The sequence below is a fragment of the Nuphar pumila genome, chromosome 2 (assembly GCF_984573655.1).
Source record: "Nuphar pumila chromosome 2, dmNupPumi1.hap1.1, whole genome shotgun sequence".
In the NCBI taxonomy this organism is placed as follows: domain Eukaryota; kingdom Viridiplantae; phylum Streptophyta; class Magnoliopsida; order Nymphaeales; family Nymphaeaceae; genus Nuphar; species Nuphar pumila.
Window position 1 is genome coordinate 132,036,068 of NC_143250.1, and position 23,416 is coordinate 132,059,483.

The 23,416-nt window shown below is 35.8% G+C and overlaps 1 protein-coding gene across 2 annotated transcripts in view; it reads left to right on the plus strand.

The window, feature by feature from the left end:
- Positions 1-2,041: 2,041 nt before the first annotated feature.
- LOC149847132 (uncharacterized) overlaps positions 2,042-23,416 on the plus strand; it is a 42,422-nt gene continuing 21,047 nt past the window's right edge. Inside the window, exons 1-2 of one of the 2 annotated variants that reach the window (XM_089998308.1) lie at positions 2,042-2,335; positions 4,395-4,424. In XM_089998308.1, coding sequence (XP_089854434.1) covers positions 2,213-2,335; positions 4,395-4,424 — 153 coding nt within the window. In that variant the 5' untranslated portion in view covers positions 2,042-2,212. The remainder of the gene's footprint in view (positions 2,336-4,394; positions 4,425-23,416) is intronic. The other variant, XM_089998309.1, reaches the window with a different exon arrangement.

Below are 23,416 nucleotides of genomic sequence, written 5' to 3' on the forward strand. Positions count from 1 at the left end.
TTCGTGATTTCTTATTCCAATATTAACCCAAGGAGAACACTTTTTTGGTAAATTTATATGTTATATTTGTTTGTATTTCTAAACACTTGCATGAGGTGTAAAATTATGTTTTTTTTATTTTATTGAGAAAATAACTCAACTTGTTCTCTTTCATTAAAGATCAACAATGGAGGCATTTTAGTCATTTGACATGTTTAAACAAAGCACAACTTACTATTCTATGGCTATATTTGAAATATAAATGAAAAAAGCAAGTGGCTTGAATTATTGAATGTAATAACCAATATGGCTTTAAAATAGCTGGTAAGTTATGTGGCTTTGAGCAAATTAGTCTTGAACCATGTCATTGGATGCACGACTTAGGCCTCGTTTGTTTCATAAGTGTGCAACCCTGATGTAATCCTTTTCCACCGTGAATGAAACAAACATCCAATAGTCAGGGTGAAAAAGTGCTATGGGTCGGGGCAGGGGACAAGGTCTCCATTCCCGCCCTGCCTCAAGATTAGAACCTCCATCCCCGCACGGGGATGGATTTTAACCTCCACCCCCGCCTTCATCCCCTTTTCATGTCCTCCATCCCCGGTTCAAACAGGGATGAGGCGGGCGGGGTGGGGCTATTGCGGGAAAAAGTGGCAGGGATGAGGCGGGGATCGTGGCGGGGACGGGATGGGGCGGGGCGGGGAAAAGTGTACATCCATCCCCGCCTCCATCCCTGAATGGGGATGGATTTTAACCTTCGTCCCTGCCTCCATTCCCGTTTCATACCCTTCATCCCCGGTCCAAACGAGGCGAGGCGGGGCCCGCTTTCCCCCGGTCCACTGCCATTCCTACACAAATGGGTCTCAATTCTTCCTGCCACCCGGTACTTTTTGTGTGTAAATTCATTCATGCCCCCTTGTGAGCGCTTTCACATGGGCTAAGCTGGCAGGATTTTTTAGAAATCCGTACTCATTCTCGTTTAAAACTCTTCTTTTACATGGGAATGAAACAAACAAGGCCTTAAAGATTGACATAATATTTTATCAAGTTGATATATTCTTAAAAAAAATGACATTTTAAAAGTTCCAAACCATTTCTCGATTTCTTATTGCAATTTAACCCAATGAGAACACTTTTTTGGTAAATTTATATTGTTATACTTGTTTATGTTTTTAAATACTTGCCTGAGGTGTAAAATGATGTTGTTTTATCTTTTTAAATAAATAACTCAACTTGTTCTCTTTCATTAAAGATCTAAAGAAATAAGTATGTCTTTGAAACATAAACGAAAAAGCAAGTGCCTTGAATCTTCAAATGTAATAATAACCAAGCGGCTTTTTTTAAATATCTGGTAATTTATGTAGCTTTTTTGCAAATTACTCTTGAAACCATGTGATTGCTTGCACGACTCAAATATTGGCACAATGTTTTGGAAAGCCGGTGTATTCTTAAAAAAAAGGCTGTATTTTAAAACCTGCATCCACCCCAAAAATGTCTATTTCTTAAAGCAATATTAACCTGATGAGAACACTTTATTTTCTACCTTTTATATCGCTCTATGTTTTTATATAGCTTTAACTATTTTCTATAATTTCAATTCTGTTTTTACATGTCCCGATATTTTCCATATTTTTGCAGAAAATACTTTTTGTAATGTACCTTGCCGTTTTCTCGATAGAGAGATTTATGGCGTTGATTCAGCCTATAGTCCCAAATATCACCTGCTTCTTTTTTTTTAAATATCCCAACAATTTAACGCGAGATTTTCAAAAACCAATATAATCCCGAAAACATGGTATTTTTAAAATAGCGCTTTTTTTAACGATATCACGTTTTCATCTCCGTCGTGTTTGGTTTTATGTGATATTCATATACTTATATGTTTTATATTTTTAATGCTTTTTATATTTCGTATATCCTCTTATAGTTTTTAAAATTTAAGTATACCGATATTTTCTCAAGATTTTTTCCGAGGAAAACAAAATTTTAATTTATCGCGACATTTTCATGCTCCGAGAAATTCCCGATAACGAGATTAATGAACATGATTCATCCCGTCGGAAGGATCGTAAAGGGCCCCGAAGTTTGCGACCCACAGAGGGTCCAACGTGAGCGAAGGAGGAGCGCTCCCTCTGAGCGGGGTGTCGTCTTCGTTTCTTGTGCGACCCGTCTGTTTTGTCATGTTGTTGAAGCATCGAATCCCATGTTTTTTCTGAGTGCGTTCTGAGCAGAGATGCAGGTTCTGAAGCCCAGAAAGCTAGCGCTTTTTCTTGGTCCCTTCTCCTCATCTTATGGCAACGCATGCTTTCATTCCACTCCCTGTTCTTTCGCTAAGTGGAAGAGCAAATGGAACACGGTGGGTTATCCCTTCCTGTTATTTTTTCAGTTTCTTTGACGCCTAACACGAGAAATGTTGTGTTTTTGCATAAGGCGTGTGCCCATTCCAAGAATTTAATGGATTTCTGTGTGAATTTTGTTTGGTGTTGTTTATATTTTTTAGATGATTTGATGATGTGGGCTTTGGTTTTTACTTGTGTGGTGGATTCCATGATTGTGGTATTTGATGAGTTAATGTGGAATACTTAGTTGGGTTTGTGTTGTTTTGAGGTTGGTTTAGGCTTTTGTTGTAGTCTGTGTTAGTGGTTGTTGGTTGTGATTGTGGGGCAGAAACTACATTTACTGAATTGATCGATGTCAGATGTATTATTGTATGTTGATTTATAGTTGATTTAGTGATGTGGATACTGGTTGTACTTGTGTTATGGATAGCATTATTGTGAAATTTGATGATTCAGTGTAGAATACTTAGTTGGGCATGTGTTGTTTTTGGGGTTTATTTGGACTTTTTTTTTGTATTCTGTATTAGTGGTTGTTGGTTGTAGTTGTGTGGCAGAAACCACATTTGAAGTAGAATTGGATTGATGTGAGATGTAGTGGTGTATGTATTGCTTTGTGGGATTAATGTGCCTTTTTATGCAGTGAACGGTATAGGGATTTTGGTTTTGCTTCGAGGAGCATCTTGTTGGGAACTTTAGTATTGCTTTTTTTTTTTTCTCTCTTTCTCTATGATTAGAAAATTGTGTTGGGTATCCTGTGTTGAAGTTGTTTAAAAGGTTGTAGTTTGATGTTCAAGTATGTGGATCAAGGTGCTTTAGCTTCTCTTACATTATTGACGTGCTTGAAATATAAATGGGCTTGATTCCTGGTATTAAAGAAAAGCAGAGCTAATTTGATCATCTCCTCTTTCCAAACTGATTATGAATTTCATGTGACATAATCCACCTGAGAGGAATTATGGAATTTCCAGATGCTATGTTGTATGATGTTGCAAATGTGTTAACAATATTTGGCTTCTACTGAATATGAGCAAGAATATAAATTATTATCTCGGGAACAAAATAAATAGTTATCTCCAGGCATCTTTTGCTGGAGCAACTTTTGTTACCATCCATGTTTGGAGGCTTACTGAGTAATTCAAATCCTTCTTTACATCGAACACTAAAACATACCGCCTAATGTCAATTGTTCATGTCTCTTGCTTCTTCTTGTGGCATCCCATGTGTTTTAGGCTTTTATTAGATGCATTTTTCAATTTTTGTGCCCTTCACACTTGCAACAATGGTACTCTGGAGTGTTGAAACGTTTTATATTTGGTCATAATACTGTTTCCTTTCGGATCACACATGTACTTTCATATCTACTATCTCAAAAGAAAGGGGGAAATGTTTCATGTGTATGGTACAGTGCAGTGCATTGTTTCACAACCATGAATAATGTTCATTAATAAGCCATAAGTGGGGACCATATATAGAACACTATTGATTATTATAAACACAGTGTCACAAAATGACATAGTACCGTGAAAGTGGTTAAGATTTTAAGATTTGTTCTTTATTAACACTCTTGAATTGGGAAGTGGCATTGTTGAAAGTTTCCAAGAGAAATATATGCCGTGCCAAACCTGCATGGGTACTCCCACCAGGTTGCAGAGAAAATGTATTACCAATAGTTATTTATTTTCCCTGATGCATGGAGTTCTGTACCTTATTGTAGATTTATTATTTAAGGTATCAGTAGAAGAGGTAAACCCAATAAGAAAACCATTTCCTCCCAATTTCCTGCAATCTATCTTGTTTTCAAAATTATGGTTGACTTGGTTTCCCTTTTCCCATTTCATGGAATAGATGAAATTAATTAAAAGATGGGTCTTTGTTCAACATATGCTAACTTAAATTGTGGTCTCTAAGTTGTATTCATATCTTGTTTTCATTTATTTTTCTTTATAGTGATTCTAGTTGACAAAATTATAATGACAACCTACGAACATTTTCCTTAGCTTCAAGTTTCATTGTCTTCTAGCTATCATGATCATATCTCATGTTTTCTATATTAAATAATATTTTATGCATTTGCAGGACACTGGAAGAGGTGAAGATCCATCTAAGGTATAGATGCATTGGAAAACTACTTGCTCTTCTGCTATGCATTTATTTCATTGCACATGTAACTTTGAACTAGATGACTATCAAACGATGTTTGAGTGATGTGATAGCTCAAAGATCCAATTTCTAGGTATAAGTAGTGGTTATTATGTTCTAACAAGTACTGTTCTTTTCTGTTAAGTCCATGGAATTATCTGAATAATAACACATGGACTTGAGATATTCATGTTTGAAGATGTTTTTTCTCTTTTTTCATCATTCATTGAATTCTTATGTAGATAATAACTTATTCGACCATCAGTACTTCATGTTGGAGATTGAATCTTGTTGAATCCATTATCAGATTTCTCTTTATTTGTGTGTGTGTGTGCCCGGCGTGCATGTGTGTGTGAATCAGCTGGGAAGCTTATATTTGAATAATGATAATTAATATCAGCACCAACAATGGTACTAATATCAATAATTAGCTTAAGAAATAAGTATAAACAAATTAATAAGAAGGGAATTGTCCCAGGGGCCAGGGCTGAGACTGGCCTGAGTATATCTCAAGCTAGCCTTGCTCTTCTGCTATGCATTTATTTCATTGCACATGTAACTTTGAACTAGATGACTATCAAACGATGTTTGAGTGATGTGATAGCTCAAAGATCCAATTTCTAGGTATAAGTAGTGGTTATTATGTTCTAACAAGTACTGTTCTTTTCTGTTAAGTCCATGGAATTATCTGAATAATAACACATGGACTTGAGATATTCATGTTTGAAGATGTTTTTTCTCTTTTTTCATCAATCATTGAATTCTTATGTAGATAATAACTTATTCGACCATCAGTACTTCATGTTGGAGATTGAATCTTGTTGAATCCATTATCAGATTTCTCTTTATTTGTGTGTGTGTGTGTGCCCGGCGTGCATGTGTGTGTGAATCAGCTGGGAAGCTTATATTTGAATAATGATAATTAATATCAGCACCAACAATGGTACTAATATCAATAATTAGCTTAAGAAATAAGTATAAACAAATTAATAAGAAGGGAATTGTCCCAAGGGCCAGGGCTGAGACTGGCCTGAGTATATCTCAAGCTAGCCTTGGCCCCTGTTTCTTGAGGCAGGCTTGGAAATTGGGCCCAAGCTCTATCCATCAAGGCTATGGTACCCGGACACTCCATTTTTCCCTCCGTACCCGTGTCGACACACATCGACACCCGGACACGTCATTTTACCCTCTGTACATACAAGTTTGTATTTAATTTATAATTATATTTTCAGTATATAATATATATTTTAGATATAGCATATATATTTAGATTATATTCAGTTTATTTTGAATTTATTTTGAATTTATTTTGTATTTATGTGATATTTTATATATATAAAGCCGTGTCCCTGTACCCACATTTTTTGGAATTGCAGTGTCGTACCTGCACCCGCACCCACACCCGCACCCGCACCCGCACCCGCACCCGCACCCAGGTGACATAGCATCAAGGTGACAGGCTTTAGATACCCCTGGCATTCTCAACTTAGTGTTCTTTGCTAATCTCATCGACAGTTCAAATATTTTTTCTTCTTACACCCTTAAACATTGCAACCCCTGATTGTGATGCAATTCTTCCCTGAAATAATTAGATATGTATTTTTTTCCACCTCTCTTACTTATCCATGTTTCATTGTATACCTGTATTGACGTACTCAGCCAAATTCTGTGCAGACATTTATGTCATGTTATCATCTGATCCTTGTTATCCATGCTTGCCTTTATGCACAATTGCACACAGTTAGAACTAGCAAGACTGCTATATTATTCTAAAGAATTTGGAGGTTTAATAGGTGGGTATTTTCTCTGCTTCATTACCTTTTCACAACATTGTGCACTTGCACTAGGAGCACGGTTACATCTTTTCATGCATGTAGATGAAGTACATGTGCATCCATTCATACATGTGGGTGTGGGTGTTGGTGCATGGGTAGGTGTGAGTGTGTGGAGGGTGCAAGTGCTGTATCGATTATGTTGATTACCATCTCATCTGCAACAACCCTTTCTTAGCGTCTGGCAGAACAATGTTGGTTGACAGTTTTAAAATGGACCTGTTCACTATTTTGGATGACAAATTAAATCTTTTCTTCTCTTATTGGAGCCATTTTAGTTTCAAGAATTAATAAAACACAACATTTACATTGCATCTATCTTGGATGTCAATAATTGATGAAAAGAAAAATCCTTTACATCACATAGATGCAGGCACAAGTGCCGACAACACAGGATTTGTAGACATGGCCAATATATATATATATATATATATATATATATATATATATATATATATATATATATAGTCACTAGAATATATGAACTGGAAATATGAGAACTAATGTGTGAACCACAATTTTTATGAATTTTTTATTATTTTCTCTTGAATCTAACCATACGGATGTGATCTACATGCTTGGTTTCATAAGAACACATAAATGAGATTTTTTTAAGGCTTTAAAATCAACGGCTCATATTCTTCATAAAATTCAAGCATTCAAAAATCATATTTTTTCATCGAAAATACATGATCCAATGGTTGATTCCTAGCAAATTCATCGTGCCAAGCACATCCACTTGGTTGGATTTGCAAAAAAAATGTTGGAAATGCCAATATTTTCAATTCTTATATCCTAGTGATTATATATATATCTTAGTTGTCAAAGGCGCTAGGTGAAGCCTAGGTGGTGAGCCCCTAAAAAGACTAGGTGGGGCCTAGGCAGACTAAGCGGTATCCCAAATAAAAAAATTAAAAAAACACACAAAATATGTAAACAAACTGCTAAAATTAATAATAAACATATATACAACATAAAATCAATCAACAATAAGCAATAGACAAAACATAACATGTTGTCGAACACTATAAAACAATTATATTAAATAAACAGACCATACAATTAACAATGTGAATGAATGATATACAAAAAATAAAATCATGTATGCAAACAAATTAACAACAATAGACATAAAATAAGCAATAGACAAATAAGAAGAAAAAAATAACAATTGAATAAGCAAACCATGCAACTGATAACCTGCTCAAAAAAATTAGAATAAATGAGCAATTGAATAACCAAACCATACAATTAACAATGAGAATAAACAATGTACACAAAGTAAAATCATGTATACAAAAAAATTAACAACATACATAATATAAGCAATAGACAAATAAGAAGAAGAAATGAACAATTGAATAAACAGACCATACAACCGATAACCTGCTCAATTCAAATAAAAGACAAGTAGGCAACTACATAATTTAAACACAATTAAAGCCTTAACAATATTAAGTTCACATCCAAGTCATAAAGAACCCCAATAAGTTTATAATAAGTTTACAATAACAACAAGAATTTAATCCTCAGATGATGAACTTGAAAGTCCATCATCATTATCATCCGAATCATCTTTATCGATATATTGCTTTTCTTCTTCAGTTTTTGCAGAGCTAGCTTCTTTCTCTTCTCCTTCCACTCTTACCATTTTCTTTCTTTTGTCAAACCTTTTCTTTCTTAGTAGCACACATTCTTGGCCCCGCCCTATGCCTCGACACTCTAGATGCCTTATCAACAAGATCCCATATAAGTGACATGTCATCTTTGAAGACCGCCTCATCTTTACTTGGCCACAAATCCTTGTCATCGATTTCTCTTAAGATGATAGGATCAAGATCAACTTTATTCATTCACTCTTCATACATTCGCTTCAATCTCCGATTATATTACACAAATACCAAATTGTTCAACTTTTTGTGCAAAAGTCGGTTTCTTTTCTTGGTTTGAATCTACAAAAAAATTATAAAGTTAAAATATATACAAATTGACAAATATTATTTAGTAATTAATAGAAGTAATAATTTACGCTTCAAAAGTACTCCAGTTACGTTTACAACTAAATGCACTACATATGAAGCCTAAGACTCGAACAACAAATGTCTGGAGTTGGGGGCAACCAATGGCAAAAAAATTCCACAAAAAAATTCCACTAATCCACTAAAAAAAATTAAATTAGATGTAATTAAAGTATATAAGTTATAAAAATAATGTAAAGCGAGTTATATAAAATTTAATCATCTTACCTGTCGTTTGCACTTTCCTCTTCTTCTTTGCTAACTCTATCCTGAAAGGCCCACTAGCAGTTTTATATCTTATGAGTTAGTCTACTAGTTCATCTCGATCCGCTTTGCTTCGAACAAGAAGGTTGATAAAATCATATAAGCTATTCTTTATCTCCTTATTGGACTCAATATTTTTATAATCATAATATATGGTTGGATTCAAATATAAGCTTGCTGCATGTAAAGATTTGTGCAATTGATTGCTTCATCTTTTATCGATTATCTCCCAAACCAAGCCATATCTTTGTTCATCATCATGCACATTTACCTATTAAGTAAAATAATTGAAAATAATCATTATAAAAGTTAAGTTAAAATTTAAAAACAAAATTTACAATTAGTGGAATACAAAAAAGTTAATTTATACCTTGATTTGTTCATTTGCAAGATCCATTTTCTCGTAGATGTAACCCATAGTAGGCTTTTCATCGCTATCAACCAATTGAAGCACGTCAATGAAAGGGGCCATTGTTTTAAGAGCATGAATCACTCCCTTCCAAAATTTTGAACTCAAAATCATGCTTTCACATCTCTTGCCAATTGATGTTTTTAAGAAATTACTTTTTGCCCAATCATCTCCAATAAACATAAACCTCAAGCCTTTTTTGCAATTATATATGCTTTCTAGAGTAAAAAAATCTAGTAGCAAATCTCGTTAGTGCAGACCTATGCAAGTCCCTCTGTGTGTATGCTCTCATTACTCAACACTTGATTATGTTTGTATATGAATACTACCAATTGCTTTGCTTTTTCAAAAATGTTCTTCAACTCTTTCAATTCTCCTATATCTTCTAACAACAAATTTAATACAATGTGCAACACAAGGAGTCCAAAATAAATGTTTTCTCTTATCCATAAAAAATTTACCCGCTTTGACATAGTTAGAGGCATTATCAATAATAACTTGAACCACATTCTTTCTTCAACTTTTTCAATAATATCATTCAACAATGCAAAAAGCAAATTTGCATATTTTACTTCATTAGATGCATCAATAGATTTCAAAAACATTGTTCCTAAAGGAAAATTAACCAAAAAATTAATGTGTACGAAATTTTGTATCAGTCTGCATCCATATTTGGACCAATGTACTTTGTATTGGACCAGAAATTCTTTTATTTTCTCTATTTCTTTCTTCAAAAATGCTTCTCGCAGCTCGTGATATGATTAAGGTTTCATCTCTGGTCCAAATTGGCCTATAGCTTCAATCATACTGTCAAATGAAGACAACTTCACTGTATTAAAAGGTATTCCAATGACATAAAACTACCTACTAATGTACTCACACATTGTTTTCCTTTCTTCTTTTTTGAAGCGATTCTCTAACATGGTTTGTTTTATTGCTTGCCTTCATTTCTCTGGATCACTTTGAAAGTACAGATTCATAAACCATTTTGCCTGTGGTGGTCTCAAACCTAATATACTACTCGACTACCCCTTTATCTGCGAAACTATTGCAGATCCTTCACCAGAATCAGAAGCTGAGAACATGTATTCAGATCTTTTATATATATTAATTGTTTCTTTTTTATTTCTTCTATCTTTCTTCTTCTTCGATTCATCTATATACTTATAAAATGCTTCATTGATTTCTGCATTTGTTTTATCACAAGCCTTCTCGTTGTTTCCAATTCCAAGAAGATGCTATTTTATTCTATACATGCCTTCTTTATAAGTTGATCCACATTTACCACAAGTCACAAAATTCAAATCTTTTTTATCCTTAGAGTAGGCTCAATTTCATGTTGGGTCATTAGATTTTCGCTTCAATTCCTCTTCTAATTCTCGAAATGTCATACTTAGAGTGAACCCGCTAGCACTTGCAGAAGAAGCCCCTTCCATTATGATAAGTTTATATATATATATATATATATATATATATATATATATATATATATATATATATATATATATATATATATATATATTGTCCAGAGTTGCCATTTGGGGAAGCGGGAGCGGGAAGCGATTTTGAAAGCGAAAGCAGGAAGCGCGAAGGGGGCACTTACAAAATTTTAGGAAGCAAGAAGCGTGAGACGACTTAGAAGCGAACCATGAATTGTCTCAGAAGCGAAAAGAGAAGCGAACCAGAAGCGTATTGGAAGCGAGGGGGAAGCGAAAAAGGAAAACAAGAAGGAAAACAAGAAGGAAAACAAGAAGGAAAAAACAGAAAAAAAGAAAAAAGAAGGGAAAGCTGTAAGGAAATATGCAAAAATAAAAACAATGTCCTACAATGGACATTCACATGTAGAAAGCAAAGAACAAGTCCAAAAAGGACATACACAAAAGCCAACAATGGCGTGCAAACATAAATTCTTATAAATGCAAGAAAGGGCTTCAAGAAGCCAATACTTTCCAAAGGGGGAGACCCCACTTATTTATAGGCAAGGAGGAGTGAGAGAGAGGGAGAAAAGTAAGAGAGACAGACCACATTGGGAGGCCCAACAAGGTGTCGTTGGGCTCCCAACGACTCTTAGTTGGGACCCCCAATGTGAATGCATTAAATGCATTTTAGGAAAAAGAAAACAAAAAAATAAAAGAATGAAAAAAAAGAAAAAGAAAAAGAAAAAGAAAAAGAAAAAGAAAAAAGACTACAATGCCCCTATTGGGTAGAATTACAGGAATACCCTTATCGGGTATGATTGAATATAATATATATATATATATTGATTACATGCATTTTAACACCCTCCCTCAAGCTTTATGGGGATATAACCGAAAGCATGTTGAGAAGAAACATAAAACGTGGAACAACAAGGGCTTTAGTGAAGAAGTTCGCCAACTGGTAATCAGATGTAACGTAAGGCAGTGCTATGGTTCCTCTTAGGTATTCATAACGAACGTAGTGGCAGTCCATCTCGATGTGTTTAGTACGCTCATGGAAGGTGTGATTGCTTGCGATATAGATTGCGCTTTTGTTGTCACAACACATCTTCGAAGGAGTAGAGATGACTATGCCCATATCACTGAGGAGACTTCTAAGTCACACAAGCTCCATGGTTGTAGTGGCCATTGCACGATACTCCGCTTCTGTTGAGGACAATGATACTTTGTGCTGCTTGTTGCATCTCCAAGAGATCATAGAGTCACCTAAGAAAACACAAAAAATAGTAGTTGAGACTCTATCATTGGGATTTCCTCCCCAATCAACATCAGTATAAGCAATTAAATCAAGTGATGACAAAGAGGAAAGAAAAACTCCCTTAGTTATGGTGTTTTTGATGTATCTGACTATCCTTAAGACTGCACTCATGTGCACAGTTGTAAGTGCATGTTGAAACTGACTGACTGAGTGAACTGCATGAGCTATGTCTAGCCGAGTGATGGATAAGTAGGTTAGAGACCCAACAAGTTGGCGGTAGGGAGTAGGATCCTTGAGGAGTGTTCCATCTTCCAACCTTAACTTTGCATTGATAACTTCAGGGGTTTCTGTCTTCTTATCATTGGAGATGCCAGACTTGGAACAAATATCAACAACAAGTTTCATTTGAGAGAGAATATACCCTCGGGGCGAGTACGCTATTTCAATTATTAAAAAAATATCTTAAGAAACCAAGGTCAGACATGTCAAAATTCTCTTTTAAAACTTTCGAAATATCATTGATTCCTTGCTCATCACTTCCAGTGATGATCATATCATCAACATCAGTGTTATTAAAAATGCGCCTCAAGTCGCAAAAAGCGCGCCTCGCCTCAAGGCGAGGGGCTTTATGCCTTGAGGCGCATATATAAAGCGCAAAACCTTCGAGGCGTGCGCCTCATACGCCTCGAGGCGAGGCACGCCTCAAACTGAGGCGTGTATGCCTGGGGCTTTTGGTCAAATGAGGGTCAAAGCCCTCATTTGACCAAAAAATAGGGTTTAAAGTTTAAACAAACCCTAATATATTATGTTTTCACGCAGACTCTCTTTCTCTCATGCAGGCTCTCTCTCGTCTCTCATGCGCAGTCTCTCTCTCTCACACATACTCTCCCTCTCTCTCATATTTTTCTCACACAGGTACTCTTACCTCTCTCACATGCAGTCTATTGCTTTTTCTCATTTTCTTTTGGGGGAGGGATCAAATTGTTTACGAGTTTTGAGTGAGGTTTCATTTAAGAAAATGAGACTTGTGAAACTTGTGGATAGAGAAGACCAAAAAATATTACTTTTGGGCAATGGTGCATCCTGTGGCATGTGGTCCAGTTAGGCATTTTTTCAGAACTTTCAGCACTGTGCAACGAGTTCAATAAGTCTGGCAAGTTTACTGAGAAGAGTGGAGTGGATAATTGTTCTTAACGCAGTTCGTAGCTCTATCCAATTTCAGGATGTTACATATTTTTGCAATGTGTACCACCCATCATACAAAAGGATGCACACAACTTATTTCTTCCATTAAATCCCACTTTCATCTCCATGAGCATTTCTGATACTGACAGCATGAAAAGGAGAAGAGTGGGTACTTTTCCACCACAAGTTAGTGCCTTTCTGTGAGATAGTTTTTTCATGTCCTGGTGAAGTAAAAAGAAAACTATATTCCAATCAAAAATCTCTATAGAACTACTTGCCAGTTAGTAGGAGTTCATTTGGTTGTCTTCTGATATCGGTGTTCAATCTCTGATCCTAACTTGATGAAGTGTGGCAATGAGATGCTACTTAAACAACAACTAGTTTTGTCTTAATAAACAACTGAAAAATAATACATAATGCATGCTTCAATAGACAATAAATTTTGAATACATCACCATGCCTTTCATGACATCCCTAAGGTTCATTGACACTTTTAAAAAGCCTCACATTACATCATTTCCTTCTGCCTTGCAATTCCTCATTATATGAACATCAGAAGTTTGAGGGGCAATATCGAGGAATGTGTGTTTAAGCCATATTGGTTACAAAAGATAAATCTCATATATTTTTCAGTTATGTAATCAGTTTTTAGTTACTTTTATATGTTAATCTCATATTTTTTAGTACTTATTTGAGATTTTCTATTTCTTATTGGTTGTTATTTCATCAATAAAACATTTTTTTATTTATTTTTATTTTTAGATATTTTTTTGAAGTTTTCAAAAAAAAATATTTGAGGCTTACGCTTTACGCCTCGCCTCAGTTTTTGGTGGAACGCCTCGCTACGCCTCAACGCTTTTCACAACACTGATCAACATAAAGTAGCAGAATAACTATGGAAGACCTTGCACTTTTCACAAACAAAGCAGTGTCAGTATAGCATGAGCGAAAATTTAAACTTGTCATTACATTGTTAAATCTATCATGCCAAGCCTTTGGAGCTTGCTTTAAACCATATAATGTCTTTTTAAGTTTGAGAATTTTATTTTCACCAATACATACTCCGGGTGGAGGATCCATGTAAACCTTTTCATTTAATTCTGCATTTAGAAATGCATTCTTAACATCTAATTGATAAATAGGTCATTTTTTAACTGACGCAACGACAATAAGAGTCCTAACACTAGTCATCCTAGCTACGGGAGCGAAGGTTTCTTCATAGTCTATACCATTTTCGTGAGTGTATCCTTTACCAACCGAGCTTTATAGCGTTCTAATGGCCCATAGTTTTAATTTTGAAGACCCATCTACATCCAATAGATTTCTTTCCAATGGGTAATGAGGTTATTTCCCAAGTTTTTGCCTTTTCAAGGGCACTAAGTTCTAAGTTCATGGCTTCAACCCACTGGGGAATGTTTTTGGCTTCATTATAATGTGAAGGTTTATGAAAAGAGTGTAACACAATTAGACACGCTCTATACTTTGGTGTTAGAGACTCATAGGAAACAAACCTATTAGGAGGATTGGAGATTCGACCGGATCTCCTTAAAGAGGTTTCTTCTATGTTGGAACCTTGAGAGTATTTTTCTAAGGCACTCATGGGAACTTGTTGACCACGCCTAACATAGGTTTGGATGGGTCTATCACTTTCATTTTCAACATTGTTAAGAGGAATATCCTCTAGATCATTCAAAAAATCATTAGAGATTTTCTCTTCTTGAGGAGTCACATCTTCTTGAGAGAGAAGATCAAATAAGAAAGCATATTTGCTTTCGTCAATATCTTTAGTTTTCTCAAAACCATTTTCATTTTCTAAAAAGGTTATATCTTTATATACATATAGTTTGTTATTTTTAAGGTCGAAGCATCTAAAATCCTTTTGATTTTCTCCATATCCTAAGAAAACACATTCAATAGCTTTAGGAGATAATTTATCTCTTTTATGTGAAAGGACAAAACATTTACACCCAAAGATTCTTAATCTATTGAAATCAGGTGTTCTTTCAAATAATTTTTCATATGGAGATGTATTTTATAAGGATGAAAATATCATTCTATTTATCAAGTAAGTTGAAGTTAAAGTGGCTTCGGCCCAATAACTTTTTGGAATTTCTTTGGAAATAAGAAATGTCCTAGTGGTTTTCAAAATGTGTCTATGCTTTCATTCAGCTAGACCATTTTGTTGAGGAGTCCTAGGACATGATCTTTGATGACAAATTCTATTTGTTTCCAAATAATTTTGAAATTCATTAGATATATACTCTCCACCCGAATCGGATCTAAGAGTAGAGATATTACTAGAAAATTGATTTTTGACTATCATATGAAATTTCTTGAAGAAGTCAAAGACTTCGGATTTTAAATTGAGAAAATAGATCCACACATATCTAGTGTAGTCATCAATGAAAGTAACATAATAGGAGTATCCTCCTTTCAATATGACCGGAGAAGGGCCCCAAACGTCCGAATGGACTAACTCAAAAAGTCTTTTGAACACAAAAGTTCTATTTGAAAAATGAGTGGATTTTATTTTTTCAAAAATACAATTCTTGCAAATAAAATGTTTCTCGTTACAGAATTTCTTTCCAAAAGGAAAGGAGTACATCTTTGAGAAATTTGGATGTCCAAGTCTTTGGTGCCAAGTTTCAATATTTTTATCTTGGACATGATTACAAAAAGAGTTGGTGGAAAGTTTCAAGTTGCTCATGTAATAGAGATCTTCCCTCCTATGGCCTTGCCCAATCTGCTTCCCGGACCAGAGATCCTGTATAGAGCAATCCTTAGTTGAGAAGGAGATTTCACATCCATGATCACATATTTGAGAAACGGAAATGATATTTAAATTAAGTTGAGGTACCACTCTTACGTTTGGCACAAAAAAATCTTTGAAAAAAATTAAAGTTCCAAAACTTTTTACTTGTAAAGATGTACCATTGGCGGTTGAAACATAAGAGTGTTTAAAGTTATTACACAAATCAGAAAGCCCATTTTCAAGAGGGGTCATATGAAAGGAAGCTCCAGAATCAAGAATCCAAGAAGACATACCTGGAGGAGAAGAAGAAGCTACGGCGACACCCGAAGTTGATGGCGATTTGAATAGAATTTGAAGTGCTTCCGATAGTTGAGCAAGAGAGGACTCCTTCCCTTTGATAGTCTCCTCCTTCTTTTGAGTAATTTCTTTAACGGAGGCAACCTTACTTTTTGGTGCTTCATTTAACTTAGGGCAATTAGGTCTTATATGACCCGGTTCTTGGAAATGATGGCAAATGACTTTTCTATAATTGCCATTATAGTTATTTTGCCTCCTAAAGTGTGGAGGCTTATAGGCTTTCACATGATTGTCGGGTTTAGACACGGCCAAAACTTCATCTCCTCCCTTAATCATGTCAAGACGAGTTTCTTCTTGGCATATTTCGGCTATGTCATTTTCCAAAGGAAGAGGCTTAGATCTATGAAGTAGGGAAGATCTAACTTGTTTATATTCGGGCCTAAGCCCATGTAGAAATTGGAAAGAATGTTCTTTTTCCATTTGTTCTCTTCTTAGTTCCACATATTCACTAGAAACCCACTTGGGTTCTAGTAGAGATAGCTCATCCCCTAAGGGTCCAAGGGTGCTAAAGTAATCTCTTACACCCATTTCTCCTTGCTTAATAGTTTGAATTTTCTCTTGGAGAAAGAATTGACGAGCAAGGTCTTTTTGAGTATACATACCTTTCATAAAGAACCATGCTTCATTTGCCATCCGAAATTTAGCAATGTTAGCGCAAATTTTAAGCTCCACATTGTTCATGAACCAAGCAAGAATTTTTGCATGCTTGCTTTCCCAATCTTTCACTTTAGATTGGTGATCTTCAATGGCCTTCATGCGGGCATTTCCTTCAAGAGCTTTTTCTTGATCACCATTCATCTTGGTGAGTTGGAGTTGCGGTTCCGGAATAGTGCCCATGACGTATCCCCAAAGCTTTTTACCCTTGAGGTTGTTCTCCATGACAACGGCCCACATCATGTAGTTGAAACCATTAAGTTTGAAGGAGAGATCAATCTTTTGTTCTCTTTCCATTTTAAACTCAAGAAGACAAACCAAGAAAGAGAAATACAATATGAAAAATATAACTAGTCAACTAGCTATATCAAGAATCAAAAGCATACACTTGACTCTGATACCATGTAAGGAAATATGCGGAAATAAAAACAATGTCCTACAATGGACATTCACATATAGAAAGCAAAGAACAAGTCCAAAAAGAACATACACAAAAGCCAACAATGGCTTGCAAACATAAATTCTTATAAATGCAAGAAAGAGCTTCAAGAAGCCAATATTTTACCAAGGGGGACCCCACTTATTTATAGGCAAGAAGGAGAGAGAGAGGGAGAAAAGTAAGAGAGAGAGACCACATTGGGAGGCCCAACAAGGTGTCGTTGGGCTCCCAACGGTCACAATTGTGACCGTTGGGGGCCCAATGACTCTTAGTTGAGACCCCAATGTGAATGCATTAAATGCATTTTAGGAAAAAAAACAAAAAAATAAAAGAAAGAAAATGGAAAATAAGAAAAAAAAGAAAAAAAGAAAAAAAGAAAAAAGACTACAATGCCCTTATTGGGCAAAATTACAAGAATACCCTTATCGGGTATGATTGAATATATATATATATTGATTACATGTATTTTAACAAAAGCAAGCTTTCCTTTAATAGTGGTGCTTACCAGGTGTCTTAGGAGCGCCATGTTTTGCGCTTTCGAAACATGCTTCGGTTTACCATGCTTCCACGGGTGCTATGGCGCTTCCGGTAACCCTGGTATTGTCATACATATATATTTGTTTCATATTGTACATATATACATATATATTAATATATATCGGTGTATATATATGTTATAACTTATTTATAATGATGTAATAGGTAATACCCTCTAGGGGTATTTTCTTCTTTTTGTGATAGATGCTTTCCACTAGGGACAGTTTTGTTTTTTTGTTTTTCTTATTTTATTTTTTATTTTCGTTATATTGCATTGTAGGGGCTTTATGGTCATTGGGACCATAGAGTTGTTGGGAGCCCCAACTGTCACATTTGTGACCGTTGGGAGCTCCCAATCGCTTTAGGCCTTGGGTCCTTTTGTATATAATGGGACTACTTCTCCCCATTTTTCTTAATGCTTCTCTTAAGCATTTATGCTCAATAAAGATGAATATTTTTTATGTTTTGTGTTTTTGTATTTAGTTCTTTGATGTCTTATACACACTTAGTGCTTGTGTTGTTGCCCTTTGTTGGCTATTCTATTATCCCATAGTGGACTTGTGCTTGTGAACATTGTGATTGTGATCCCGTAAGCCTCTACTGGCATTAGTTTGTGCTTATGCACTTTTGTGATTGTGATCTTGTAAGCCCTTAGTGGCATTGGTTTGCATTTTCTGCTATTTCATTACGCATTATTATTCTAAAGATTCTAAACAAAAAAAAGATATAAATTTGTTAAATTAAAAGGAGTTATTTATATATTAATATATATGCTGAAATACAGTAATAGTATATATAATATATATTAATATAATATATAATATGTATACGCTGCAGTACATAATACGCTGAAATACATATATATTCAATTACCCAAAACGTATAAGTATAATCAACAAAATATGAATTCAGCCTTTCACAGAAACACGCATTGACACATATATATATAAATATATATTATATTACATAATAAGTAATGGTCTAAACATGCTTTTGGGCTTTTATAGAAAAATACACAGAAACAAATAAAAATTCAGAAAGTAATAACTATGCATATATCAACAAAATTAACATGCTTTCGGGCTGTAAAAGTCAGAAAGAAAATCAACAAAATTAACTATGCATGCTTTCACAGAAAAAAAATTCAACTAATAAAAATTCAGATTATATTATATATTATACATATTTACATATATATAACTGTATATACATATATATTCAATTACTCATAATGTATCAATATAATCAACAAAATATGAATTCACAAAAACAAATATAATACTAATTCAGCATTTCACAGAAAATATAATACTAAATCAATATATACATAAAAATTTAGCATTTCACAGAAAAAATCACAGAAGCACATGAACACACACATATATAACTCTAAGTGTGCATGTGTGTGTGGGTGAGAGCTCATTTACGGATAATTTTCAAATCAAAGAGTGTGTGTATGTGACTGTATATGTCACATAGGTGCGGGTGCGGCAATGCGGCACTTTAAAAAAACTTGGGTGCGGGGTGCGGGAGGGTATATATATATATATTAAGATAGAAAGAGATTTTGGTTCTAGATCAAATATGGATCTAGATTCAGACCGAAACCCCTCTTTTCTCTCTCTTATTAACTCCATCCCACCGCCTCTCTCTCTCTCTCCCTCTTCGTAACCTCTACCCCCACATCTCTCTCTCTCCGTCTCTTCGTAACCCCACCCCACGCCTCTCTCTCTTTAACCTCACCCCACCGCCTCTCTCCCTCTCTTCATAGCCCCCACTCCACGTCTCTCTCTCTCCCTTCGTAACCCTCACCCACCACCCCTCTCTTCGTAACCCTCATCCCACCATCGTCTCTCTCTCTCTCTCTCTTCGAGTAAGAGAAGAAGAAGGTACCTTTCTCTCTCTTCGTTTCTCCTCTTTTTCTTACTTCTCTCTCTATGTCTTTATCTCTTCTTCTACTCCTTGCCTTTCACCGACATAAAAAAGAAAGAAAAAAATTGGTTGGATTTTTTTTAAAATTTTGAACAAAAATGACCCTGGGTGCTGGTTGACCCATCCAGGGTTTTTTGACCGCACTTGGTGCAGGACCTGCACCCGCATCCCGTCGCGTCGACGCTTGTGCGGCGACTTATTAGCCAAGTCCCTGTGACATAGGTTATTGTAAGTGTGTGTGTGTGTGTGGGTTTGCCCACGTGCATGTGCGCATGCATGTGACCAACCTTTTCTAGTCTATGATTAAAGAAACATGACAATAGGATATGCAGGTTTTTCAAATAACTAGAGTTTGATGACTGCAAGAAAAACATGCAGATTAAGATAGCAATAGTCCTTTCAATGATATCCCAATAAAAAAGAATATAAACTAATTTCATTCGATATAGCACATAGGTGTATCATGAAAATGTGAAACAGATTCTAAAAAGCGTTTAGAGACAGACTTCATGATCATCACGACCACCACCATAGAGCAAAATCAAAACTTGAATAAACTGCAACACAATCCCATGAAAAAGAAGCCGCCCAACTTGCAATTATGGCAAGAATCAACCAAAAATAAAACATCAATGAATCATAGAATCAGTCCAACAAACCAAAACGCTCGCTGAACAAATCATAGGCACATGAGAAAGTGAACTCAACACATCGACATGCACATGCATACCCTCTTTAGCACAAAAACCAACAACCAACAACAAAAAACGGAAAGAAATCTAGAATCCCACTGATCGTCGCGCAAGAATTTACGAAATGATAGAGAGAGAATGAGAGTGAGAGAGAGAGAGAGGGCATACCTTGGTTGGGTTTCCCTCTTCTTCTTGCAAAAAACAAAAACTGGTATAAAGAACGAGAACAAGAGAGAGAGAGAGAGAGAGAGAGAGAGAGAGAGGAGGGTGGACCTTGGTTGGGTCATCCTCTTCTTCTTCTTCTTGCAAAAACCTAGAGAGGAGAGGGAGAGAGTGCGAGAAGGGGGCAGCCGAGAGACGAGAGAGGGAGAGTGTGCGAAAAGGGAGAAAAGGGGGTCAATTAGGCCCCCCTTTTTTCCTTTTATATGACCCATATGGGTCAACAAAAAAAGGACTGATTTAGGCTTACGCCTAGTTGGTCCTAGCCTAGGCGCCACCTAGGCGAGCTAGATGCTAAATTAGGGCTCCATCGCCCAAGCCTAGTCGCCTAGGCGGTGGGGCTTCGCCTAGGTTGCGTAGCCACTGCTTTTAACAACTTTATATATATATATATATATATGTCACACAAACTCGTTAAAAAGGTCGTTGCACTTGAGCCAACGCAACGCGAGTGCGGTCAACCTTCACCCAGGGTTATATTTTTCCAAAATGGACTTTGTCAACTTTGACTAAGTCCATTTTTGTCCAATTTTAAAAAAATAAAATTTGGGAGGGTGGGGTCATTAGGGTACGATCGCGCCACCCCCTGACCCTGACTCCTCTCATCCTCCTCCTCTTTCGATGACGGCGACAATGAGGTGAAACATGTACGTCTCTCTCTCTTTGTTCCTCCTCTTCATCTGACTCCTCTTATATCTTTCTTCTTCTTCCTTCTCCTTCTCTTCATCCTGGCTTTCTTCTTCTTCCTTCTCCTCCTCCCTCTACCTCCTCCTCCTCTCTTTCTTCTTCCTTCTCCTCCTCCCCTCGTTGGCGAAAGGGCTTGGGTTCGGTTTTGGAGAACTCAGGCCTGGGTTCACTAGAACCAAAGCCAAGCTTGGGTTGGGTTCTAAGTTTGGCCAATGTTTTTTTTATGAATTTTATTTTAATAATTGTTTTTTTGGTTTTAAGGACGAAAATGGCAGATAAGGGGAAAGGACTCTCGAACATTGTGCATAATATACTTTTGGTATGCAATTATGCATTGTTTGTTTTTTATTAGTATAATTTGCTTCTTCTCTGCTTAACTTGTTTGATTGTTTCATTTTTTCTTAATTCACTTAGTGTAACCATAATATATTTAGGTTGATTTAAATGTGGTGCTATTTTTTATTGATGAGAAATAACAACTGTAGATTGTTAATTTAATTTATTGCATGAATTTATGCATGATGGATTGATGATATGATAATTGTTTTTATTTCATTAGTGTTAACTTAAAACTGTTAAAAATTATATATACCCTCCCCGCACCCAAGTTTTTTTTAAAGTGCCGCATCGCCACATCCAGACCCGCATCTATGTGACACACACACACACACACACATATATATATATATCATAGTTACAGATATCGATGGTATTTTGAAAATATCGCAACATTATCACTGTAAATTTAACAAACGATAATATCAACAAAATATCGCAATATTATGAAAATATTGCCAAATTGATAATATTGCGATATTATCATGAGAATATCGCGATATTAGCATGATACTATCACAATATTATCAATTAGTTTTACTAGTTTTATTTATTTTTTACATTTTAAATGTGTTTTTCTTCTTTCTTTTACATTTTTTTACTTATTTCATTTACTATTCATGTATTTTTTGTCTAAACATGATATTTTCTTATTTATTTTTGTTATTTTTATATTTTTAAGCCCTGCGATTTTCTGAGATGTATCACCAAACCTATAATATCGCGAGAAATAAGCTCGCTGAGATATAGCCGATACTAATATTTGTGACTATGATATATATATATATACACACACACACATTATATACTCTCTCTCTATATATACACACACACTCACACTCATTATACTCTCTCTCTCTCTCTCAAGCTGTAGAACATCTATTTGCATGCTTGCCCATAACTCCAATGATTGGGTTGATTATAGACACTATTTGACCACAAACAACCATAGCTCCAATGGGGACAAAAACACCAGTGGTGGATGTTTATGTTGCGCCAGGTGGGGGTGCTGGAGAGGAGAATGAGGACAAAAACACCAGTAGTGTGTGAAAGGGGGAGGGAGGGATGAGGGGGTGCATGGGAAAGTAGGGAACAAAAGGTGGAGAGTTGTTTCCTCAATAAAGCGTTTTGGCCATTTCAAAAGCAATGCATATGGGCCACTTGAACAGATTGGATTGTTAAAACTGCTTGGGTTGGCAGTTTTATTGTGAATACCGAGAAGGAGGAGTGGAGAAGAGAGGAGAGGGGATTTCCTTGGAATCGGCAACCACTTCTTTTTTTTTGTGTGTTGCACTAAACATCATTAGTATAAAATAGGTTTACAATAATATTTTACAATGGCAAGATTGCCCCTGGTTAGTAATGTATAATACATTATAATGTAGCAACCACGTGAACCTATTCTATATGGATATGGATCTAGTACTAGATCCATATCCGATCTATATTCTAATACCCTCCCTCAAGTTGTGCATGGGATTGAACCATGTGCAGCTTGTTCTTCAGATACCAAAAGCGGTTACTTGTGAGACCTTTTGTGAACATATCAGCAACTTGGTCTTCTGAAGGCACATAGACCGATTCAATCTCTTTGTCTGCTATCTTTTGTTTGATGAAATGTTGGTCAATCTCAATATGTTTGGTCCGACCGTGATGAACAAGATTGAAAGCAATTTGTACAACACTTCTATTATCACACATGAGGGTTGAACTTGAGATACTCTCTCCTATTTCTATAAGGAGATGCCTAACCCAGGTTACTTCTGCTGTGGTAGCTGCCATAGATCTATATTCTGCCTCCGTGCTAGACCTTGCCACAACTTTCTGTTTTCTGCTACTCCATGAGATAAGATTGCTTCCAATGAAAACACAGTATCCTGAAACCGACCTTCTTTCATCTGGGTCTCCTGCCCAGTCTGCATCTGTATAGGCCAATATGTCATGTTTCGGTGTTGCCCATGAAGATTGAG